Source organism: Bufo gargarizans, chromosome 2 (genome assembly GCF_014858855.1).
Source record: "Bufo gargarizans isolate SCDJY-AF-19 chromosome 2, ASM1485885v1, whole genome shotgun sequence".
NCBI lineage: Eukaryota > Metazoa > Chordata > Amphibia > Anura > Bufonidae > Bufo > Bufo gargarizans.
The window spans coordinates 27,138,949-27,165,212 of NC_058081.1; the positions used below are offsets into that span (position 1 = coordinate 27,138,949).

The window sequence follows — 26,264 nt, forward strand, 5'->3', positions numbered from 1 at the left end:
AGTGCACGCATACTGTTGTCTTTTTGCAATCGCCTCGTGATCGATTGTTGGCGGAATGAAGGACGAGAAGTAGGAGGCGGAGCATGAGCATAAGGAACAGTAGATGATAGGACGGAAATATAGCTCCCTTCTGCTGGGGTTGGTGGAGCCTTGACTGCTGAAGAAGGGGTGTGGGCCTCTGGGTGATGCAAAGGTTGCTGTGTCAGCCTGTACCACTACATTAGCACCACAGTTTTCCCAGGCCACTTTGTGGTGATGCTGCAAGTGTTGACGCAGGGCCCTAATGCCAACATTCTGCACACAGATTCTACAAATGGTCATGCTGATGTCATTTGGCAGCTTAATGAAAAATTCCCACACCGGTGAGTATTGCATTTTCCCCCCACCACCCCATGCTGACTGCCTACTGCCGCTGTCCCCATGAACCCATGCACCTCTAGTTCTTTCTGGAATTAGCCGGTTTATCCCAGGCACATTTGGCTTCAGACCTCACACTGCTGCCCTCCTGCTGATTCGCGGCCATGCTAGCACCCTGCAGGTTCAGCTGCTGCCTCACACGCAAGCTGCCACCCTCATTCCCTGATGATGATGCCCTCCTCCTCACCTGACTCCCACGCGTGATTAGCTACATCATCCACTACTGTCTGCACATCAACAGCACTGATGTCACCCTTACCAGTCTCAGGGCCGCATGTCTGAATGCTTACAACACGAGCTCCCACGCAAATCTCATCATGGCTTCTTGCTCGCCTACTGGAGGAAGCAGCGGATCTCTCTTCCACATCTTGGCTGGGCAGTAGCTGCTGACTGTCCTTTAACCCTTTCAAGACCAAGCCATTTTTGACCTTCGTGACCACGTCTAATTTTGCAAATCTGATATGTGTCACTTTATGTGCTATTAACTTTGGAATGTTTTTACTTATCTAAACTATTATGAGATTGTTTTCTCCTGACACATTTTACTTCATTATAGTTATAAATTTGAGTCAATATATTTTACCTTTATTTATGAAAAAAATCCCAAATTTAACAACATTTTTGACAAATTCGCAATTTTTGAAATTTCTATTTCTCTGCTTTAAAAACAGAAAGTGATACCTCATAAAATATTCATTACTTAACATTCCCCATATGTCTAATTTATGTTGGCATAATTTTGCAAATGTCATTTAAATTTTTAGGACGTTAGAAGGCTTAGAATTTTAGAAGCGATTCTTAAAATTTGTAAGAAAATTTCCAAACAGACTTTTTAAGTAACAGTTCAGGTCTGAAGTCACGTTGTGGGGCTTACATAGTGGAAACCCCCCCATAAATGACCCTATTGCAGAAATGACACCCCTCAAGTTGCTAAAAACTGATTTTACAAACTTTGTTAACCCTTTAGGTGTTCCACAAGAATTAAAGGAAATAAAATTTCACTTTTTTGGCAGATTTTCCTTTTCAATAATTTTTTTTCTTTAAAACATTGAGTGTTAACAGCCAAAACTCAATGTTTATTACACTGATTCTGTGGTTTACATAAACACCCCACATGTGGTCGTAAACTGATGTAAGGGCGCAGAAGAAAAGGAACACCATATGTTTTTTGAAAGGCAGATTTTGCTGGACTGGTTTTTAGATGCCATGACCCATTTGAAGCCCCCCTGATGCACTCTTACAGTAGAAACTCACAAAAAGTGACCCCATTTTGGAAATTAGGGGATAAGTTGCTAGTTTTATTGGCACTATTTTGGGGTACATATGATTTTTATTTGCTTCATATTAAAGTTTTTTTTAGGCAATGTAGCCAAAAAATGGCTGTTTTGGCAGCATTTATATTTTTTATATTTTATAACATTCATCTGACAGGGTATCTCATGTGCTATTTTTATAGAACAGGTTGTTATGGACTCAATGATATCAAATATGTATACTTTCTTTGTTTTAGTTTTACATAATAAAGCATTTTTTAAGAAAAAATAGTTTTTGTCTCTCTATTTTCTGAAAGCCTTATTTTTTTTATTTTTCTGCAGAGGCTTGTTTTTTGCAGAAAGAGTTGACGTTTTTATTGGTACCATTTTTGGTTACATATGATTTTTTGATAATTTACTATTACACTTTATGTTTTGGAACTGTTTTTATTTATTTATTTTTAAAGCGTTCACCTGAGGGGTTAGGTCATGTGACATTTTTATAGAGAAGATTGTTATGGACGTGGCAAAACCTAATATCTATACTTTTTCTTATTTATTTAAGTTTTACAGAATAATAACATTTTTGAAACAAAAAAATGATGTTTTAGTGTCTCCATAGTCTGAGAGCCATAACTTTTTTTTTTTGACTGATAGTCTAAGGTATGGTCTAATTTGCGGAATGAGGCGATGGTTTGATTGGTACTATTTTGGGGGGGCATGCGCCGTTTTAAACACTTGGTGTTGCAATTTTTGTGAGGTAAGGTCACAAAAAATGGCTTTTATTTTACACAGTTTTTTTTAATGATGTTTATCGGACGAGGTGGATCATGTGATATATTTATATAGCTGGTTGTTATGGACGCATCGATACCTAATATGTATACTTTTTTATGTATTTCACTTTAACACAATAATAGCATATTTGAAACCAAAAAAATTATGTTTTAGTGTCTCCATGTTCTGAGAGCCATCGATTTTTTTTTTTTTGAGAGATTTTCTTATGTAGGGGCTCATTTTTTGCAGGATGGGGTGACTGTTTTATTGGTACTATTTTGTGGACATACACCTTTTTGATCGCTTGGTGTCGTTTATTATTTAATTTTTCTAATCTCTTAAAAATGAGCAGATATAGGAAAAGGCTATTTATTTTATTTTTAAGTTACATTTTTATTTATTTATGTTTTTTACTTTTTATTTTTTCACACTTTTTTTTAAGATCCAGTGGGGCTGATGGCTGTACTATACTTTGCAAAGCTCTTGCATTGCAAAGTATAAGATTATCAGTTTTACACTGATAGATGGCAACAAAGGACGCCTTTGCAAGGCATCTGGTTGCCATGGCAACCATCGGGCCACTGCCATCGCAGCACAACATCCCGATGGTTAAGAGAGGGAGCCCCTTCCCTTTGATAACCCCTTGGATGTAAACGTATATATAGATGGTACTACACACCATACAGACTATCTAAGATTTATGAGAACACATCTAGCATATGCTGCAGAGGTTGCAACCAGATAGGAACCCTCACCCATATATTCTGGGAGTGCCCACTCATATCCAATTTCTGGCAAGGAATCAACAATCTTATTTCAAACACTATAGGAGTGAAACTACCCTTCAGACCGAAAATATTTCTTTTAAGCCTAGATAACCTTTCCCCCTCCCCAAAACCTATTCTATGTCATATACTTACAGCTTCTCTACAAAGCATAGCACAACTTTGGAAATCTACATCTACACCGCCGATCTCGCAGATAATTAGTAGTAAAGTTAATACTAATTGCAGATTCGAAAAGATGATAGCAAAAAGCAATAATAAATCAAAGAAATACCAAAAAACCTGGGCACTATGGTGGGCTACAACATATGCCACCCTATTAGACACATAATAGTTTTCTGTTACTGCTTATATTTGATTTTTTTTTATTTATGGTCCATGTTATAAAGAGTGTCATCTCATGTTTTACAAAAAAACATTGCTTGTCGGCAGCACATCAGCCTATGTAAGCATGCCAACAAACAATGAAACTATATGGGGACGGCAAACAATCATAAGATCATGCATTCCCATACAGCAGCAATAAAAAAGTGATTGCTAACAAGTGGGCAATTATCTGGAATGAACAATATGTTCCTGATCATTGCCCTGAGTATTAAACAATGTAAATTAGCTTATTGTCACCGACCATCCGTTTTCACTGTAACATAACCTAAGCCTCCATGCTATACTGTGACATATAGGTCCGAGTTTTATATAAGCACCTAATGTAAGTAGAAAAATAAAAATTAGACAGTGTTAAAAAACTTACCCAATGCATATCCCATGCATACAGCTGCATCTGTAATGGCGTATACCCCTCCGTACACAGATGTATGGCGTAGATCTACCAGTTGTCCCATGATAGGCATGATGGATGCATCAACCATTCCAACGGCAATGCCAATGGCAGTTATAAGACAGATAAGACCAAACAGATTGGAAGCTAGTGGAACCTAGAAGGGAAAGCAATGCATAGATGCACAATGTACAGATTAGTTGCAAGGTGTCTTAACAAGTACATTTGAGGCATCAGTAGATGAGGATCCTAAGCTACAACCAAGTTGACATTAGACCAAGCAAAAGCAGGTGCACCCATGAGGCAGAGGCCTTTCTACCATGCACCGATCTACTATATCTATACTGACCAATATAAAAAGAACTCCTGTGATTAACATCCCGAAAAAAGCACACAGCCACCTATAAAAAAGAAAACATTGATTTAGTCTTCAGAGAATTCATGATATTGAATATGTACCAGTAAAATTATGACTAGCTTATCACTGAAGAAATCTGACAGGCCCTACTCTAAAATATAACTTTTATTAATATAAATGAAGACAACCTAAATCAAATGATATCTGTTAACTATTTAACAATAACAGGAAACCAAAATAAAGTAAAGTATAGGGACCAGTGAGTGTTATCTCACAGATAATATACTGTAGACTGCTATTGCAGTCACTCACGGTTAGATGGAATGTTCCTGTTTTACCACTTCTGAAGTCCCAACACGTTTGCCCTTTCAAAATGTGAATGTCACGATGATCCCTCCCGTGACAGAGGTTAGAAGATCTCAGAGACTTGCATCATGTGAGGCTATCTGACAGCTTCTCAGTTTTCACTTTGCAGTGTTGTTGTTGGTATGACCACACCTCTTGTTTCAGGTGTAGCTTGTAGTCATTACTGCTCCTCTATTTAGTCTGGACTCACACTTCTTACCATGCAGTTGATATTATCTGCCTGGTGTTGGAAGAGCTGGTATGTTGTCCTCATCTGAGTTCCTGCTCATCCATTTTCTAATAAAGATAAGTGTATTTGTATTTTGTTGTACCATTTTGCTCTTTGTTTCCTAGGCCTCAGGGAGATGCTGGTTCGTTCATCTCGAAAGGAACCAGTGGTCTCAGACCCTTTCACTACGCCTAGGGATTTTAGGGTTTCTAGGGCCTAGGTTTACGGTGTATGAATATTCCCAACTTCAGGTTCTATTCATACTGACAGGAGTCAGAGCTAGGTTTAGGGTTTCCTAGGTGTAACATTTTTCCTTTCCATAGCCATGAGGCCTAGTTTTTTGTAATTTTCCTTCTGCTGTTATTCTGGTGTTTATCCCCTCGCCCTACTTTGTGACAGTGCAGGTTTATCAAGAGACAATTAGAAAACATGCCCAACTGCACAACAATGAATGCCAGCATTTGATAACCACCTGCTCGATTATTTCTTAAGTGATAAGTTATATTCTTTAACCTACCACCATTTATCATTGGACTTCAGTGAATAGTTAGAATAGACTGACCTCCCCATCTTGTATGCCAGAGTGCCAAACAGGTTGGTACATAGGAGGTACACAATGCCACCAGGTAGGAAAACAAAACCTGTTAAATTAAATATGTGTGGGTTATAAACGGGATTATAGTCAATGTGTAATTATTAACCTCTGTCACCAACCTGTCTTGGTCCTAAGGATGAAGCAATTGTTTTAAATTGTTTCATTGTCACATTGCAAAAGCTATAATTTTTCAGTACACCCAACAACTTACTCCTTTATTTTTATTAACTCTTTTTTGGGTGTATGGGAAAAGCAGCAATACCGCCACGGATTTTTTTTTTTTTTTTAAGTTTTGTGGCGTTTATTTTTGTATAAATAAACATAACTTAATTCCCTGGGTTAGTACGATCACAGGGAAACCAAATACTTAGAGGTTTTTTGTTAATTTTTTTTACATTTTACTACTGTTTTATTAAAAAAAATGGCATGATACATGTAAATGCCATTTGCTGAAGTGAGACAACCCCTTTAAGACCCTCTTACAAATGTTCTCCTGGGAGATAAGCTGTGGCCAGTAGTGTTAAGTCAAAGTCAAGTCGGCTAAGTCAAACATAAATGTCTGTGAGGGAGGCGGGAGAGATAGCTGATTATTTTCCTGCCTGTCCGCTCTTGTGCTTAGCTCAGGAGGCACTATGACCTCACTGCATCGCGCCTACTGCAGAGAAGAGTAGGATGGTCCATTCATCAGGGAATTGGGTTAGGTGCGTGTTATTTCTTATTTTATTAACAGTACAGGTTACCCGATTGGAGGGTCCTTGAGCACACAACTGAAGTAGTTCAAGCCTTTTATTGTTTTAATATGGATGATTTTGGCATACAGCTCATGAAAACCCCAAATTCCTATCTCAAAAAATTAGCATATCATGAAAAGGTTCTCTAAACGAGCTATTAACCTAATCATCTGAATCAACTAATTAACTCTAAACACCTGCAAAAGATTCCTAAGGCTTTTAAAAACTCCCAGCCTGGTTCATTACTCAAAACCGCAATCATGGGTAAGAATTCCGACCTGACTGCTGTCCAGAAGGCCATCATTGACACCCTCAAGCAAGAGGGTAAGACACAGAAAGAAATTTCTGAACGAATAGGCTGTTCCCAGAGTGCTGTATCAAGGCACCTCAGTGGGAAGTCTGTGGGAAGGAAAAAGTGTGGCAGAAAACGCTGCACAACGAGAAGAGGTGACCGGACCCTGAGGAAGATTGTGGAGAAGGACCGATTCCAGACCTTGGGGGACCTGCGGAACCAGTGGACTGAGTCTGGAGTAGAAACATCCAGAGCCACAGTGTACAGACGTGTGTAGGAAATGGGCTACAGGTGCCGCATTCCCCAGGTCAAGCCACTTTTGAACCAGAAACAGCGGCAGACGCGCCTGACCTGGGCTACAGAGAAGCAGCAGTGGATTGTTGCTCAGTGGTCCAAAGTACTTTTTTTCGGATGAAAGCAAATTTTGCATGTCATTCGGAAATCAAGGTGCCAGAGTCTGGAGGAAGACTGGGGAGAGGGAAATGCCAAAATGCCTGAAGTCCAGTGTCAAGTACCCACAGTCAGTGATGGTCTGGGGTGCCATGTCAGCTGCTGGTGTTGGTCCACTGTGTTTTATCAAGGGCAGGGTCAATGCAGCTAGCTATCAGGAGATTTTGGAGCACTTCATGCTTCCATCTGCTGAAAAGCTTTATGGAGATGAAGATTTAATTTTTCAGCACGACCTGGCACCTGCTCACAGTGCCAAAACCACTGGTAAATGGTTTACTGACCATGGTATTACTGTGCTCAATTGGCCTGCCAACTCTCCTGACCTGAACCCCATAGAGAATATGTGGGATATTGGGAAGAGAAAGTTGAGAGACGCAAGACCCAACAATCTGGATGAGCTTAAGGCCGCTATCAAAGCATCCTGGGCCTGCATAACACCTCAGCAGTGCTACAGGCTGATTGCCTCCACGCCACGCCGCATGGAAGCAGTCATTTCTGCAAAAGGATTCCCGACCAAGTATTGAGTGCATAACTGAACATAATTATTTGAAGGTTTACTTTTTTTTGTATTAAAAACACTTTTCTTTTATTGGTCAGATGAAATATGCTAATTTTTTTAGATAGGAATTTTGGGTTTTCATGAGCTGTATGCCAAAATCATCAATATTAAAACAATAAAAGGCTTGAACTACTTCAGTTGTGTGTAATGAATCTAAAATATATGAAAGTCTAATGTTTATCAGTACATAAACAGAAAATAATGAACTTTATCACAATATGCTATTTTTTTTAGAAGGACCTGTATAAATATATTTATATATACAGGGAGTGCAGAATTATTAGGCAAATGAGTATTTTGACCACATCATCCTCTTTATGCATGTTGTCTTACTCCAAGCTGTATAGGCTCGAAAGCCAACTATCAATTAAGCATATTAGGTGATGTGCATCTCTGTAATGAGAAGGGGTGTGGTCTAATGACATCAACACCCTATATCAGGTGTGCATAATTATTAGGCAACTTCCTTTCCTTTGGCAAAATGGGTCAAAAGAAGGACTTGACAGGCTCAGAAAAGTAAAAAATAGTGAGATATCTTGCAGAGGGATGCAGCACTCTTAAAATTGCAAAGCTTCTGAAGCGTGATCATCGAACAATCAAGTGTTTCATTCAAAATAGTCAACAGGGTCGCAAGAAGCGTGTGGAAAAACCAAGGCGCAAAATAACTGCCCATGTCAAGCGTGCAGCTGCCAAGATGCCACTTGCCACCAGTTTGGCCATATTTCAGAGCTGCAACATCACTGGAGTGCCCAAAAGCACAAGGTGTGCAATACTCAGAGACATGGCCAAGGTAAGAAAGGCTGAAAGACGACCACCACTGAACAAGACACACAAGCTGAAACGTCAAGACTGGGCCAAGAAATATCTCAAGACTGATTTTTCTAAGGTTTTATGGACTGATGAAATGAGAGTGAGTCTTGATGGGCCAGATGGATGGGCCCGTGGCTGGATTGGTAAAGGGCAGAGAGCTCCAGTCCAACTCAGACGCCAGCAAGGTGGAGGTGGAGTACTGGTTTGGGCTGGTATCATCAAAGATGAGCTTGTGGGGCCTTTTCGGGTTGAGGATGGAGTCAAGCTCAACTCCCAGTCCTACTGACAGTTTCTGGAAGACACCTTCTTCAAGCAGTGGTACAGGAAGAAGTCTGCATCCTTCAAGAAAAACATGATTTTCATGCAGGACAATGCTCCATCACACGCGTCAAAGTACTCCACAGCGTGGCTGGCAAGAAAGGGTATAAAAGAAGAAAATCTAATGACATGGCCTCCTTGTTCACCTGATCTGAACCCCATTGAGAACCTGTGGTCCATCATCAAATGTGAGATTTACAAGGAGGGAAAACAGTACACCTCTCTGAACAGTGTCTGGGAGGCTGTGGTTGCTGCTGCACGCAATGTTGATGGTGAACAGATCAAAACACTGACAGAATCCATGGATGGCAGGCTTTTGAGTGTCCTTGCAAAGAAAGGTGGCTATATTGGTCACTGATTTGTTTTTGTTTTGTTTTTGAATGTCAGAAATGTATATTTGTGAATGTTGAGATGTTATATTGGTTTCACTGGTAAAAATAAATAATTGAAATGGGTATATATTTGTTTTTTTGTTAAGTTGCCTAATAATTATGCACAGTAATAGTCACCTGCACACACAGATATCCCCCTAAAATAGCTAAAACTAAAAACAAACTAAAAACTACTTCCAAAAATATTCAGCTTTGATATTCATGAGTTATTTGAGTTCATTGAGAACATGGTTGTTGTTCAATAATAAAATTAATCCTCAAAAATACAACTTGCCTAATAATTCTGCACTCCCAGTATATTAATATAACACTTATAATGATAACTCCATCTGTGTGGAACCACAATTACCAACACCAACAAACACAATGCTATAAATAATACATCTTTATTAACCTCCCTGGCGGTATGATTATGTCAGGAATTTTGTTCCAAAAGCGGTACCATTTTTTTGCATGGAAATTTGGTGTTATGTATTGTAGGCCTGCAATTCTTAGTAATTACTTACTTAAACCTGACCAAAGAAGACTCTAGTAGACCTCTCAGATATGATAAAGTTCGAAAAAATAAAATCATGGGTTATAATCTAATAAATAATATAATTTTATTCAGTAATGTAATTAATAATGAAATTTGTCAAACAAAAGAAAATTCAGTAAACATCCTGGGTGTGGTAAATTTTGAAACATGGGACTGCCCATAGACCAACGTCACAATCAGGGCAATGGAACCTGGTTTCCTTTCGGATTTTTTTTCCATTTCCATCTCGCTTTGAGTAGCAAACTACACACATCCTTGTAGGTGCTGCCTTTTTTGCGCTTGGCGGGATGTAATCCATAAAGTGACGACCAGTCAGCCTCTCTGGGTTTACAACGTCAACAGCGCGACGTCCAGATCTGTTCACGGCCACTGATGGCATTTGGTAGTTCACAAAAATCTGCTCCGCCACCTTCCAGATGAAGTCAGAGTGAACAAGAGGCTTGTCACTCTTTCCTTTGTACAGTATATAGGCATTCCACAGACATTGTTCCAGGAGATGCCTGAATATTTTTTTGTAGTATTTTTTTTGTTGCTTCCGCATAGCTGGATAGAATGTCATCGCCTGATCGGCTCTATCGACTCCTCCCATGGTGTTATTATAGTCGATCACAAGTTGTGGCTTTATGACATCTTTCCCACCTCTTGTGTGGACCGTGGTAGTGGAGGTGTTATGTACTGTACTCATTAGGCACACGTCTTTTTTGTCACGCCAACGCATTGCCATCATCTTTCCTTTCTGCCAGGAAACCATTTCTCCTGTTTTCAGTTTTTTCTTGGAAAACATACATGGCAGGCCACGTCGGTTGGCCCTAACGGTTCCATATACGTCAGTCTTGTTTTTTAGTAGAAACCCGTACAGCTCAGGCGACGTGTAAAAGTTGTCTGTTGTCACACAATACCCCTGATTGAGCAATGGTTCAAGCAGTGAAAGGACTGATGACGTTGCCATCCCATAGCCGCTGTACCTGTGGTTGAATTGTGTTCCTTTGCCGGTGTATATGATGGAATTCCATATATAGCCAGTTGTAGACTCGCAGAGCATATAGGATTTTATTCCAAATCGCGCTCTCTTGGATGCGATGTATTGAATCCAGCTGAGGCGTCCTTTGTAAGCCATCAGACTTTCATCAATGCTGATGTCTCTGTCTGGCACATAGGCCTGCTGGAAATTGGTTATGATCATTTGGAATACTTCCCAGATCTTCTTCAGTTTTGGCGCTGGATGTGTGGCTTCGTCAAATTCCTCATTGTTGGTGAAGTGTAAATTCTTCATTATGAGGGAAAATCGGTACTCGGACATGATGGTGCCAAAAAATGGGGTTGCCAGCAATTTATTGGTAGTCCAGTACCATTTCTGCAGGGGTTTTCCCACCACCCCCTGAAGAAGTATTAGCCCCAGAAATTTCCATATGTCCTCCTTACTCACCGGTTCCCATTTTCTGGTTCTGGAAAACTTGCTGTGCAGAGTAGTGGATTGCTGCTCTTTGTAGCGGTCTTTTCAATGACGTCATCAGTCAGAAATAATTTTAGGTACGCCAAAGGATCATTGTGATCAACGTCTACCTTCATCCCAGGCGATCCTGTAAACGGGAATCTTGGCGGTGGTACTGCATCCATACCGCAATCAATAGGGCACCAAGAGCGCACCTCACTGAGCTCAAGTGCAGATTCGTCGCTGTCGCCACTTCTCTGGTCGGGTTCAGAGTCGGATGCTGAATCTTTCCACGAATCGCTATCGCTGTCGCTCAATTCTGCGAGGGGCTCTGTGTCGCTGTCGCTGTCACTTATCTGATCCAAACCCGCTTTGGTGATGCTAAAGTGACACTTTGATGCCATGGTAAAAAATATATATTTTTTTTATATTTTTTTTTTGCTTAGAAAAAACAGCCAGGGCAGTCAGGGCAGTGTAGAATGATCAGATCAAATCTGTCAAATCTGAGGTGATAGTGTAATCTGACAGGATTGTATCACCTAACTTTATGTGTGTGTGTTTCACTTATATACAATGTATTTTTTTTGAATCTTCCGCCCAGTTCTGCCTCTGTGAGGCGCTGCGGCTCACAGAGGCGGAACCAGGAAGAGAGATGAGACATCCGCCGGGGCTCTCACCGGCGATCACAGCGGGGAACATCGCTGGATCGCCGGGATTAGGTAAGGACACCCGCGGCTCTCTCTGCAATCTACCCCGAGCGTGACTCGGGGTTACCGCTTCTGGCAGCGAAAATTAACCCCGAGTCACGCTCGGGAATACCGTCAGGGAGGCTAAAAACACTTTTTTGTTATGTATATACAGTACAGACCAAAAGTTTGGACACACCTTCTCATTCAAAGAGTTTTCTTTATTTCCATGACTATGAAAATTGTAGATTCACACTGAAGGCATCAAAACTATGAATTAACATATGTGGAATTATATACAAAACAAAAAAGTGTGAAACAACTGAAAATATGTCATAGTCTAGGTTCTTCAAAGTAGCCACCTTTTGCTTTGATTACTGCTTTGCACACTCTTGGCATTCTCTTGATGAGCTTCAAGAGGTAGTCACCTGAAATGGTCTTCCAACAGTCTTGAAGGAGTTCCCAGAGATGCTTAGCACTTGTTGGGCCTTTTGCCTTCACTCTGCGGTCCAGCTCACCCCAAACCATCTCGATTTGGTTCAGGTACGGTGACTGTGGAGGCCAAGTCATCTGGCGCAGCACCCCATCACTCTCCTTCATGGTCAAATAGCCCTTACACAGCCTGGAGGTGTGTTTTGGGTCATTGTCCTGTTGAAAAATAAATGATGGTCCAACTAAACGCAAACCGGATGGAATAGCATGCCGCTGCAAGATGCTGTGGTAGCCATGCTGGTTCAGTATGCCTTCAATTTTGAATAAATCCCCAACAGTGTCACCAGCAAAGCACCCCCACACCATCACGCCTCCTCCTTCATGCTTCACAGTGGGAACCAGGCAGGTAGAGTCCATCCGTTCACCTTTTCTGCGTCACACAAAGACACGGTGGTTGGAACCAAAGATCTCTTATTTGGACTCCTCAGACCAAAGCACAGATTTCCACTGGTCTAATGTCCATTCCTTGTGTTCTTTAGCCCAAAAAAGTCTCTTCTGCTTGTTGCCTGTCCTTAGCAGTGGTTTCCTAGCAGATATTATACCATGAAGGCCTGATTCACACAGTCTCCTTTTAACAGTTGTTCTAGAGATGTGTCTGCTGCTAGAACTCTGTGTGGCATTGACCTGGTCTCTAATCTGAGCTGCTGTTAACCTCCAATTTCTGAGGCTGGTGACTCAGATGAACTTATCCTCCGCAGCAGAGGTGACTCTTGGTCTTCCTTTTCTGGGGCGGTCCGCATGTGAGCCTGTTTCTAATTTGTAGCGCTTGATGGTTTTTGTGACTGCACTTGGGAACACTTTCAAAGTTTTCCCAATTTTTCGGACTGACTGACCTTCATTTCTTAAAGTAATGATGGCCACTCGTTTTTCTTTACTTAGCTGCTTTTTTCTTGCCATAATACAAATTCTAACAGTCTATTCAGTAGGACTATCAGCTGTGTATCCACCTGACTTCTCCACAACGCAACTGATGGTCCCAACCCCATTTATAAGGCAAGAAATCCCACTTATTAACGGCCTTTGGACCGCCTAACGCAGTATCGCGTTCCGGAGGCGGCAGTGATGTGCACAGTCACGCATATACTCGTCATCTCGCGAGACGCGAGATGGCGCACTTAGGCGGCCCGCGCATGCGCATCGCGGGCCGGCAAAAGTTAGAGGGGGGTCACGTCACCAGCCTGCCAGCCAATGATCGTTGCTGGCAGTCTGGCAATTTTTAAAATCTCAAATCAGAAGCCAGTTAACACATCATATTAGTAAATATGATGTGTTAAATGGCTTCCCTGCTCCTCTGCTGGTCATTTTGGTCGGTTGGGTCCAGCAGAGGAGCAGGCATCACAGTGAGTAGCACCAAACACTACACTTAGCCCCAGATCACCCCCCTGCACCCCAATTAACCCCTTGATCACCCCTTCTTGCCCCTGTCAATCACTAGTGAAAGTGAAAAAAGTGATCAGTGCAAACTGTCACTTTTTTTTCCTCTGGTATTGACTGTTAGGTTTTAGGGATAGTTTAGGCCCCTTGGTTAGGTAGTTTAGCGATCGATAAGCGCCCAGCCCACCGCACCGCAATCACTTATTCGCTGATTAGCGTATTGCTAATCAGCATTTGTACTTTTATAGTATCTGTAAGTGATCAAAACTGATCACAGTCAGATCTATAATAGTATTAGTGTCACCTTAGTTCGCCCTCCACCCAAAACGCAGTGTTTGCCCGATTATGCCTGATCGGTCGCCCACACGTGCGTTCGCCCACGCCCGCCCCGCCGCAGTGACAAATTTTTTTTTTTGATCACTGCACATTCACTTTACAAGCTCTGCGGCGATATAAAAAATCAGTCTTGATATTTTTTATCAACCGCAGCGGCCTCCGGTACTTCGCTAGCCTCCCATTTGTAAGATAGGCTTGCTTTTTTCCTTGGGTAGTCTCAGGGATTACCCCTAAATTTAGTTGCCCAAATGTCAAACAGGGGGTATTCTTCTGAAGAGGCCTACAGGCTTCTGACCCAGTCGGATGAGGAATGGGAACCCTCATCTGACGAATCTAGCGGGTCAGAATATGAACCTGTAGGAAGCAGTGGCAGTCTGACTCAAAGCTCGGACGAGGAGGTTGAGGTCCCTGATACCACCAGGCGTACCCGGCCCCGTGTTGCTAGACCACAGGTTGCGCAGGATCCGCTTCAAGGGCAGCAGAGTCGGGCTGGCGCTGTCAGATTACGCTGTGAGGCATACACCAGCAGCGCATCCCTCCCTGGACCTAGTACCAGCACTGCCGTACAACATGGTGAAGTGGCGAGCACCAGAAGGGCAGTTGAAGCTGGTATGGTTGCACGTACATTAGTTACCCCGTCGCAGCCACCGCACAGACAGACTCGTAGACCCCCTAAAATCTCTGAGGTGCTGGCAAATCCTGATTGGCAGCCCCCAACTTCAGCCGCACCATTAGTTCCCCCTTTCACCGCCCAGTCTGGAGTTTGGGTTGAGACAGCCAGATCGGTTCGGCCCTGGGATTTTTTGAGCTGTTCTTGACTGCGGAGCTCTTGGACTTGTGGCAGAAACAAACCGGTATGCCCAACAATTTATATCCGTCAACCCGGGAAGCTTTTATGCCCAGCCTTTCCGGTGGAAACCAGTCCAAGTTTCCGAAAAAAAAAAAATTCTGGGCCTTCTCCTCAACATGGGTCTAACCAAAAAGAATGAATTGAGGTCATATTGGTCCACGAACCCAATTCATAAATGCCCATGTTCTCTGCTGCCATGTCCAGGGCACGATTTGAGGCCATCCTGCGTTTCCTGCACTTTAGTGATAACACCACCTTCCGTCCCAGAGGCCACCCAGCTTTTGACCGGCTCCACAAAATTCGGCCCCTCATAGACCACTTCAACCAGAAATTTGCAGATTTGTATACCCCTGAGCAAAACATCTGCGTAGACGAGTCCCTAATACATTTTACGGGGCGCCTTGGCTTCAAACAATACATCCCAAGCAAGCGCGCTCGGTATGGGCTCAAATTGTATAAGCTCTGTGAAAGGGCCACAGGCTATACCCACATATTTCGGATCTATGAGGGAAAAGATCAGACCCTGGAGCCGGTCGGTTGCCCTGACTACCTGGGGAGCAGTGGGAAGACAGTCTGGGACTTGGTATCACCCTTATTTGGCAAGTGGTACCATCTTTATGTGGACAATTTCTACACAAGTGTGGCCCTCTTCAGGCATTTGTTTCTAGAACAGATTGGCTGCTGTGGCACTGCGCAAACTAGTCGCACGGGCTTCCCCCAACGGCTCGTTACCACCCGTCTTGCAAGGGGGGAGAGGGCTGCCTTGTGTAACGAAGAACTGCTCGCGGTGAAATGGAGAGACAAGCGTGACGTTTACATGCTCTCCTCCATTCACGCAGACACAACAATACAAATTGAGTGAGCAACCAGAGTCATTGAAAGCCCCTCTCGGTCCACGACTATAATTTGCTCATGGGAGTGGTGGACTTCAATGACCATATGTTGTCTCCGTATTTATTTTCCCGACGCACCAGACGCTGGTATAAGAAGGTGTCTGTATATTTAATTCAATTGGCGATGTACAATAATTTTGTTCTCTACAGTAAGGCTGGGAGAACAGGATCCTTCCTCAAATTTCAGGAAGAGATCATCGAGAACCTCCTGTACCCAGGAGGTTCTGTGGCCCCATCCACCAGTGTAGTTAGCCGTCTACATGAGCGACATTTCCCCAGTGTCGTTCCTGGTACCTCAACCCAACCATCACCCCGAAAAAGATGTCGTGTCTGTCTTTACTGCCCTGACCACTCTGCCCTATGCTTTGGAGAGTGTTTCCGGAAGTACCACACACAGGTACACCTAGCATAGGGATCACATCTCACCAGGACAGGCACACAGGGCTATTAGGGCCCATTCACACACAGAGATGCTGCAAACCTCTCCTTTCACCTGGGACAAAGTGCATAATGCACTTCGCCACATCTTTGGGCGCTTTGCACATTGTCCCATGGGGAAGGAGAGGTTTGTCCTATAAAGGTAAAAAAACAAAACAAAAAAAAAACACCAGTAAGCAAAAAAGTTAACGTTCAGTTTCAAAAGTTAAATAAAGTTTATATGTTCTGTTCTAAAGTTATTATAAAGTTAATAAAATGTATTGTGTTGCGGCCTGGTTTTTTCCTTTTTTTTTTTTTTTACCTTCCAATTGGACCAACCGATCGACTAGCTGCAGCACTGATGTGCATTCTGACAGAAGCATTGCGCTGCTGTCAGATTACACACAAGTCGGTGTATGCGACGCTGCAAGACGAGATTTCTCTTCTGCAGTAAAAGATACATTTGCCGAGGCATATGAGCTGAGGAGGTGGCGGTGTTCATATGCTTTGGCAAACACTTTGTATATAACAAAAAAATTTATCCCAGCAATGATTTATTCATCCACATCGATTGATGTGAATGGAGAAATCGTGTTTGCCAGGGCATACGAGCTAAGTGGGTATGGATGTTGGGCGGAGCTCCTATGTCCCTCCTTTTTTTTTTTGGGCAGAGATTTTTTCATCCACATTGATCGATGCGAATGAAGAAATCTGTGCCGTTCATTTTTTCTTTCAGCCCAGAGGATGAACGGAAAAAAAAAATCTCATTACCCGTATGCTCAATATAAGGAGAATAGCAGAAACTCCTAATGCTGGCCATACATGTAATGATTGCGGAGACCCTCAAATGCCAGGGCAGTACAAACACCCCACAAATAACACCATTTTGGAAAGAAGACACCCCAAGGTATTCGCTGAGGGGCATATTGAGTCCATGAAATATAAAATATCTTGGCAAAAGACAACTTTTACAATTTTTTTATACAAAGTTGGCATTTGACCAAGATATTTCTCTCACCTAGCATGGGTATATGTAAAAATACACCCCAAAACACATTCCCCAACTTCTCCTGAGTACGGCGATACCACATGTGTGACACTTTTTTGAAGCCTAGGTGGGCAAATAGGCCCACATTCCAAAGAGCACCTTTCTGATTTCACAGGCCATTTTTTTACAGATTTTGATTTCAAACTACTTCTCACGCATCTGGGCCCCTAAAATGCCAGGGCAGTATAACTACCCCACAAGTGACCCCATTTTGGAAAGAAGACACCCCAAGGTATTTCATGATGGGCATAGTGAGTTCATGGAAGTTTTTATTTTTTGTCACAAGTTAGTGGAATATAAGAGTTTGTAAGAAAAAAAAAAAGAAATCATAATTTCCCGCTAACTTGTGACAAAAAATAAAAAGTTCTATGAACTCACTATGCCCATCAGCGAATACCTTAGGGTGTCTACTTTCCGAAATGGGGTCATTTGTGGGGTTTTTCTACTGTCTGGGCATTGTAGAACCTCAGGAAACATGACAGGTGCTCAGAAAGTCAGAGCTGCTTCAAAAAGTGGAAATTCACATTTTTGTACCATAGTTTGTAAACGCCATAACTTTTACCCAAACCATTTTTTTTTACCCAAACATTTTTTTTAAATCGAAGACATGTAGAACAATAAATTTAGCGAAAAATTTATATATGGACGTCGTTTTTTTTGCAAAATTTTACAACTGAAAGTGAAAAATGTCATTTTTTGGCAAAAAAAATCGTAAAATTTTGATTAATAACAAAAAAGTAAAAATGTCAGCAGCAATGAAATACCACCAAATGAAAGCTCTATTAGTGAGAAGAAAAGGAGGTAAAATTCATTTGGGTGGTAATTTGCATGACCGAGCAATAAACGGTGAAAGTAATGTAGTGCAGAAGTGTCCTGGTCATTAAGGGTGTTTCAGCTAGGGGGGCTGAGGTGGTTAAACCTGACAGGGCATACCTTTGAAGTGAAAACCATTTCAGGTGACTACCTCTTGAAGCTCATCAAGAAAATGCCAAGAGTGTGCAAAGCAGTAATCAAAGCAAAAGGTGGCTACTTTGAAGAACCTATAATATGACATATTTTCAGTTGTTTCACACTTTTTTGTTATGTATATAATTCCACATGTGTTAATTCATAGTTTTGATGCCTTCAGTGTGAATCTACAATTTTCATAGTCATGAAAATAAAGAAAACTCTTTGAATGAGAAGGTGTGTCCAAACTTTTGGTTTGTACTGTATATATATATATATAATAATAATAATAATAATAATAAATCACATTATGATATCCATAGTCCTGGATGAACTCCACGTCACCAAAACATGTCCCTGAGATCCCAATAATGGTCAAATGGATCAGATATCAGTTTGTAAAATAACAACTCCCCACAATTTTCCATGTAATAATACTATTAATTGCCTATACTATTACAGTATAGTGTGCCATATTATTGTTGTTATTGTCTATTATCTACACTATCAGTATAATACATCAGCCAAAGTGTTTCAACAGAGTAATATCACTCAAACAATATGTCTGCCAACATCCACAGCAAGTGTTGGCATATAGCATCTGAGCCCTTGAGCATATAGCAGGGGAACACATAGGGTCACAGTTGCAACAGGGAGCCTCCCCCTAGATCCCTCTCTATCACGCATCCCAGGTGTAGGAAATGCCGAGTGGTATGTTGCGGCCTAAAATGTCTCTTTATGTGTGTCACAGTGCTCCTACCTGGATACGGCTGGACCCCAGGCTTTAGCTCCGAAGCAATAAATATGGGGAATAATTGAGGGATTTGAAGAAATAACTTGCGTCCAGACCTTGAGATGAAGTTCAATGGCAGCTTTAGTTGAATAAACGTTTCTCCAAATAGTTTCAGACTTTGTATTGGTTCCAGCAGGCTTTAGCATTAAACTGGCAGGCAAACTCAACTCTGCTCTATTCTTCTTTCACTTTGCTGTACAAACAGGCTAGCTGTATAACTCAGCTTCTTCTGTATGCTGCACATCTTCTTTGTAGTCTGACTCTAGGTTATGCCAGGGAACTTTCCTCCTGGCTCCTGAGGCTTCAAGCTTTGGCCTCCATGGCTAGCAGAGCTTAAGGCTCTCTGGCTGGTGTGGGCACCTATCTAGGGGAGACCTAAACCTGGAACTAACTGGTCCCCACCCTTCCTGCAGGAAGTAGGACTAGCCCACTTCTCTCCAGAGGGGGGTTAGAATGGAATGGTAATTTCCATTCTATCTAAGTACAGCTCTGCTGTGTTTGCTGCCACCTGCTGGTGAACCAGGCATGTTACATGAATATAACAGTTGCAAAAAGATTAGAAATGCACAGTGTATAGGACCTGCTCATTAGAGATACTAGCATGGTGTAGTAGTGGTAACACCACTCTTGGGTGTTAGACAGTCACTGTAAGGTTAATTTTAAGTGTGGTGTTCTGATATGTTTGTGGTTCATTGTTTCTTCCTTCTGATTCTCTCCCCTCATCCTCCCCCCCCCCCCTTTTTCTTTGTGTAAGATACCGGCACATTGTTCAATGGCTCTTATGAGTGGTGAAGGCCAAGTTGGAGCTGTGCACTAGCATGTGAAAGTTCTTGAACTTTCCCTGTGTCTTGTTCCCCAGCTTCAGAACAGACTCCAGCATCGGATCAGTGGCGGCAGCACCACGGAGCTTTGCAGGATGCTTCTTCCAGTCCTTGGTGGGTCCCAGGGCCTAGCCAGTCAACGTTGCCTGTGGTGGAGCCTACTACTGCTGAATCCTCTGTGTAGCCAGGAGATGCTTTAGTTGTTGTTGCGAGACTGTCTGTGTTTTGTCAGTCCTTATTGATCTTGTGTTTGGAATCTTAAAGTTTGTTTCTGGTGGTTCTGGTTCTGTGGACCATTCTGCAGCCAGGGTTTGTTTTGAGTCTCATGCTGCTGCTAGTTCTGTGCTTCACTATACCTCTGTATATGCTTCTGAGCCAGTAGTTTAACCATTGTTAGACAAAAGTACTGGCATTTCCCAGACCTGTGTTGGATTTGTGAATTGTCTCCTTTAGGATTTGATTTGTCTCCTGCAAAGAGATGAGCAAACCAGTTAAGATTCGTTTTGTGTCCGGTTTGCCGAATCTTACAAAAAGTTCGGTTCAGACCTGAACAAGGTTCCAATTACCCTGAAAGTCGGTATATAACCCCCTCTAGCTTCCTATGACTCATACTGTTTTAGGAAAACTCGTTATCTCCTTTGTTTTCCCCTACCCCCTCTGCAAGCTGTGGAGCGCAATGACAGCAATAGTAAATGATATCTGAGTGACACTGACATACATAGCTTTCATATATCAAAGATTCAAAAAATTGTCCCTTAGAGGAGGGCAGAAGATGTTTAAACAAACTTAGCTCTATTGTAGCACCCTGGAGCAGGGATACTTTGAAGGCTGGACATTTAGGGACATTTGCCTCTGTTTCCCCAATGCAAAGTTATCAACTCCTTACTTTATTTCACTTTAAAGGGTGAACGTGCATTGACTTATACTGTTTAATACTGTGTAACTGATATATATCTTGTTCATTTGCACTGTATTTGCATAGCACTGTGGAAATGGTTAATGAATACTGACATAATTTTTGGGGCTTTCAATAAGAAGCTGGTCATTTTCCACAGCTGCCATAAGGTTTAAAGGCACTACATCCGAAACAAACAAGTTCGGACTGAACTCAGTTCGGTCCCAACTGGTGTTGTAACACCCCAGAGTTGTGTTATTACACGCCTTTACCCCGCTAATATCTTCTAAGAACCTTTATACTGTCATCAGATGTAATTTATATTATGTCCTCCACAAATGTGCATACAAAACTATGTTAAAAGTAATTGTTCATGTAATTTTCCCTGGTTACTAGTAGATGGCAGCAGCACATTGGCAAGTAATGTTTAGTGTTTAGTTAATCTGCGTTGGAATGGTTTATTCCATCTTAGCTCCCCCTCTGTGGAGAGGTTGGCTGGTCCCACATCCTGCAGCATGGGTGGAGAAGGACGTTAGAGTCAGTGTAGCCTCCCCCTTGCTAGGGGAAGGCTATGGTATGATAGCGTTCAGGAGTTCCCCTGCATACGGAAAACAGCAAGGACCTAGTCTAGTCTGAGACTTGGCCATATACCCAGCTTTAGCACCTTAAGCTCAGCTGAATGAAGAAAGCAGAAACTACAGACAAACACCAGACTTTCAGGACGAAAGCATCCCCTGAGAATCCATCTGTGAGATAAGTCCAGAGTCCTAGGAGAAGCCAATTCCTCCTCAGCTAGTCTGTTCCCACACAGCAGAAGGTATCAGATAAGTGCAGAAGCTAATCTTGCCTCGAATACAGAGATACCAAGAAGACATTTTATCCGGCAAGCTTCACATTTAAAGCAGAAGTACACATTTCTGCCAATGATTGCCAAAACTGCTGGGACCAAGAGACCATAGCTGTTTACTGCTTGGATGAGAGTTACCTCAAGTAAAGAAACGTTTGAACTTCATCTAAAGGTCTGGACATTATTTCTTCTGCAAAATTCCTCTATTTATCCTACTATCACTACACTCAAATTTATTGAGCCAGGAGCCAGCATTCCTAATCTAGGACGTGCGTTATAACACCTTGGAAGAGCCCTGGGATAGTACCCTGCGCTCGCTGCAATTGACCTCACAAACAAATTCAGGATATATTATCCATCTGACCCTGCCTCTGCATTAAAGCGGCGTCAGGGAACCCGTTCCTGGTCACTGCAGTATCACTTATCCTTACTCTTGTGGTAAAATATCTGGAAGCAGTCCTCTAGGGAGACTGTGGTTTCCAGTGACAGAAAAAAAGAACAAGTTTAATGATAACCAGAGGCGAGCTCAGCCTCGTTCATTTAATAATTGGCTTCAGGCCTTTTTTCTGCCAGTCTCTTGCAACATTTATATATTATTTTGGAAGCTTATCGCTATTTTTGGTGGGATGGCGCAGTTCAATTAAGGCTACTTTCACACTAGCATTTTGGCTTTCCATTTGTGAGATCTGTTCAGGGCTCTCAGAAGAGGTCCAAAACAGATCAATTTTGCCCTAATGCATTCTGAATGGAAAAGGATTCGCTCAGAATGCATCAGTTTGCCTCCGTTCAGTCACCATTCCACTCTGGAGGCGAACACCGAAACGCTGCCTGAAACGTTTTGCTGTCCGCCTTACGAAGCAGAGCCAAACGGATCCGTTCTAGCACACAATTTAAGTCAATGGGGACAGATCCGTTTTCTCGGACACAATCATGGTTGCATAAGACATAATACAACCAGATCCGTTCATGACAGATTCTGGCAGTTGTATTATTGTAACAGAAGTGTTTTTGCAGATCCATGACAGATCCACAAAAACCGCTAGTGTCAAAGTAGCCTAAGATTAGGGGGGTAATATCTCTCCTTAGAGAGAGAGCACCTTAATCAGCGTGCGGAGACTTATAGGCCATACATGCTCCTCTGGAATTCTGGGAGGAAAGGGATGCAAATGAGCTCTTAACAAGCTTTGCCTCTAATGCCATCAGATGTAAGGCAGCCATCCTATAAGCCAATGTTCCACTCTTTAACTAAGCCTTGAGACATGACTCAATAATATCCAAGTCATGTCTCAAGGCTTAGTTAAAGGGCTGAACATTGACTTATAGGATAGCTGCCTTACATCTGGTGGTATTAGAAGCAGAGCTTGTTAAGAGCTCATTTGCATCCCTTTCCTCCCAGTAGCCTAAGATGTTATGTTTTGTGAGAAGTTAATGGTTCACCCAGCCCTGAAATGGGATGTCAAGGATGTCTGGCTGTGGATACTGCCTCAGAAGTTAGTTGGACCTCTGCAGCCAGTTACTCCTCAGAGTGGCCTCCACAAGGTAGTTTGTGTCGCGTATAATGAATCTTCATGTAAGTGGCTCTCTAGTTGCAGGTAATGCCATGTTCTTTTTGTGGAGATAATCATTCCATGTCCAAATGTTTTCACAGGGTTGAAAAATCCACTTAACCGCAGCTTTCTGCTAAAAACCAGCTGTCTAAGAGTGATGAGGTGAATGATGAGGTCTTTGGCTTCTGAATCTTTTGCTTCTTTTGATCAGGCTTTGTCCACTTTGAATCATTTTTGCCTTTTTAGATGAGGCATACTAAAAGTCTGTGTTCTGATTGTTACCTATTCATCCTAGTGGACTAAATTCTTTAAGTTTTCATTTTGAGGTTTCCCGTTATGTTGATATGTGTTTACTGATGGGTTTTTCCTTGTCATGGGTTGTTCCAGGTGTTGGTGGGTGGAGTTCTGCATTAACTTGATGATTTCTTGTTTGTCGGTAGTGCAGAATCTGAGGTTTGTGGTTTATTACTTTGTTGATTTTTGGCTGATATTGTCATTGTTTGATATACCAATGGCTGAAGAGAAAACAGTTTTGCCTAGTTTGTGTTTGTCTATCTTAATACCCAAAAACTCCAATGTGAAAAAGGAGTTTAGGCTTTCACTGTCAGCATCATTAAAATTCAGTCTTTGTTGATTTGTTTCTTGGCTTAGATTAAAACTACTCTGAAGGAGATGCAGTCTTTGTTGGGGTTGCTTAACGGTTGATTAACGATTCCCAGGGATCGTGTTTTTTCTAGGTATATTTATTTGTGTACCAGAGGCTTGAAATCATATAGTCTCATATAGGTTTGACCAGGGTGTTGAAGGAGGACTTGAGGATTTCTTTGGAATTTGTAGGTAGTTGTAATGGTTGTATAAGTTGGCAGGAGGATTTTCTGGATTTAGTGTCTTTGCTCTTATTTACTGATGCTGTGGGTAGTATGGGCTATGGCTATGGTCACTGGTCGGCAGAGTGTTGGACTGACTCTTGGATGATTTTGCATAAGGTGATCAAAAATGTTGTTCTTTCGGAGCTATTCCCGGTTTTGGTTGCCATTGTGGTTTGGGGTTCTAAATTTCAGGGTTAGAGGTTAATGTTATTTTTTGACAACTAGGGTGCTGTTTTTGTGATCAGTACTCACTCTTCTAAATGTGATTGAGTGGTCAAGTTGCTTGCCCATTTAGTGTTATGTTGTATGCATCTGGACATAAGGTTGAAGGCTAAATACATATGTTCCTGGTTGCAAGAATGTAATAGCTGATTCTCTCTCTCTCTCTCTCTCGTTGCCAGTGGGCCAGATTCCGGGAATTGGCATGAGAGGCAGAGAGTCAGAGCACCTTGTCCATCCCATCCCTGGGACTTAATTAGGGATTGGTCTACTGTAATTTTGTTGTTACTGGTTCCTAAAACATGCGCCGATTGTTTGGCCGCATGGCAATATGGGCTCGTTTTCTATTCTTCGATTGAGGTGTATATTTTAGAATCAGAGGTTGGTTTGGCGTTATTAAATGTGTGTGATTTAATGCATAAAGCTTTGTCACATTCCTCTATTGCTAAGACTCTATCCGATATTTCTTTTTTGCTCATCCTTGCTGGTAGTGTGCCAATTACACCTCTGCAAAGGATGACTTCCAGAACCTCATAGAAAAAGAGAAAAGGATCTCAGAGCTTTAACCACTTAAGGACCACAGGTTTATACCCCCCTAGTGACCAGGCCCTTTTTTACAAATCGGCACTCCACAACTTTAGCGGTTTATTGCTCGGTCATGCAACTTACCACCCAAATGAATTTTACCTCCTTTTCTTCTCACTAATAGAGCTTTCATTTGGTGGTATTTCATTGCCGCTGACATTTTTACTTTTTTTGTTATTAATCGAAATTTAACGATTTTTTTGCGAAAAAAATGACATTTTTCACTTTCAGCTGTAAAATTTTGCAAAAAAAACGACATCCATATATAAATTTTTCGCCAAATTTATTGTTCTACATGTCTTTGATAATAAAAAATGTTTGGGCAAAAAAAAAAATGGTTTGGGTAAAAGTTATAGCATTTGCAAACTATGGTACAAAAATGTGAATTTCCGCTTTTTGAAACAGCTCTGACTTTCTGAGCACCTGTCATAATTCCTGAGGTTCTACAATGCCCAAACAGTAGAAAACCCCCACAAATGACGCCATTTCGGAAAGTAGACACCCTAAGGTATTCGCTGATGGGCATAGTGAGTTCATAGAACTTTTTATTTTTTGTCACAAGTTAGCGGAAAATGATGATGATTTTTTTTTTTTTTTTTTTCTTACAAAGTCTCATATTCCACTAACTTGCGACAAAAAAAAAAAATTCTAAAAACTTGCCATGCCCCTCACGGAATACCTTGGGGTGTCTTCTTTCCAAAATGGGGTCACTTGTGGGGTAGTTATACTGCCCTGGCAATTTAGGGGCCCAAATGTGTAAGAAGTACTTTGCAATCAAAATGTGTAAAAAATGACCGGTGAAATCCAAAAGGTGCACTTTGGAATATGTGCCCCTTTGCCCACCTTGGCTGCAAAAAAGTGTCACACATCTGGTATCGCCGTACTCAGGAGAAGTTGGGGAATGTGTTTTGGGGTGTCATTTTACATATACCCATGCTGGGTGAGAAAAATATCTTGGTCAAATGCCAACTTTGTATAAAAAAATGGGAAAAGTTGTCTTTTGCCAAGATATTTCTCTCACCCAGCATGGGTATATGTAAAATGACACCCCAAAACACATTCCCCAACTTCTCCTGAGTACGGCGATACCACATGTGTGACACTTTTTTGCTGCCAAGGTGGGCAAAGGGGCACATATTCCAAAGTGCACCTTTCAGATTTTGCAGGCCATTTTTTACACATTTTGATTGCAAGGTACTTCTCACACATTTGGGCCCCTAAATTGCCAGGGCAGTATAACTACGCCACAAGTGACCCCATTTTGGAAAGAAGACACCCCAAGGTATTCCGTGAGGGGCATGGCGAGTTCCTAGAATTTTTTATTTTTTGTCACAAGTTAGCGGAAAATGATGATTTTTTATTTTTTATCTTTTTTCCTTACAAAGTCTCATATTCCACTAACTTGCGACAAAAAATAAAAAATTCTAGGAACTCGCCATGCCCCTCACGGAATACCTTGGGGTGTCTTCTTTCCAAAATGGGGTCACTTGTGGCGTAGTTATACTGCCCTGGCAATTTAGGGGCCCAAATGTGTGAGAAGTACTTTGCAATCAAAATGTGTAAAAAATGGCCGGTGAAATCCGAA

General features: G+C 41.8%; 1 protein-coding gene across 1 annotated transcript in view; it reads right to left on the bottom strand.

Moving 5' to 3' along the window:
- The window catches only part of LOC122929257 (chromaffin granule amine transporter-like), a 285,527-nt gene that overhangs the window by 51,236 nt on the left and 208,027 nt on the right, over positions 1-26,264 (bottom strand). The window contains exons 11-13 of the mRNA XM_044282773.1: positions 5,505-5,583; positions 4,360-4,411; positions 3,984-4,167 (exon numbers count right to left, since the gene is read on the bottom strand). Of these exons, the coding sequence (XP_044138708.1) occupies positions 3,984-4,167; positions 4,360-4,411; positions 5,505-5,583 (315 nt within the window). The remainder of the gene's footprint in view (positions 1-3,983; positions 4,168-4,359; positions 4,412-5,504; positions 5,584-26,264) is intronic.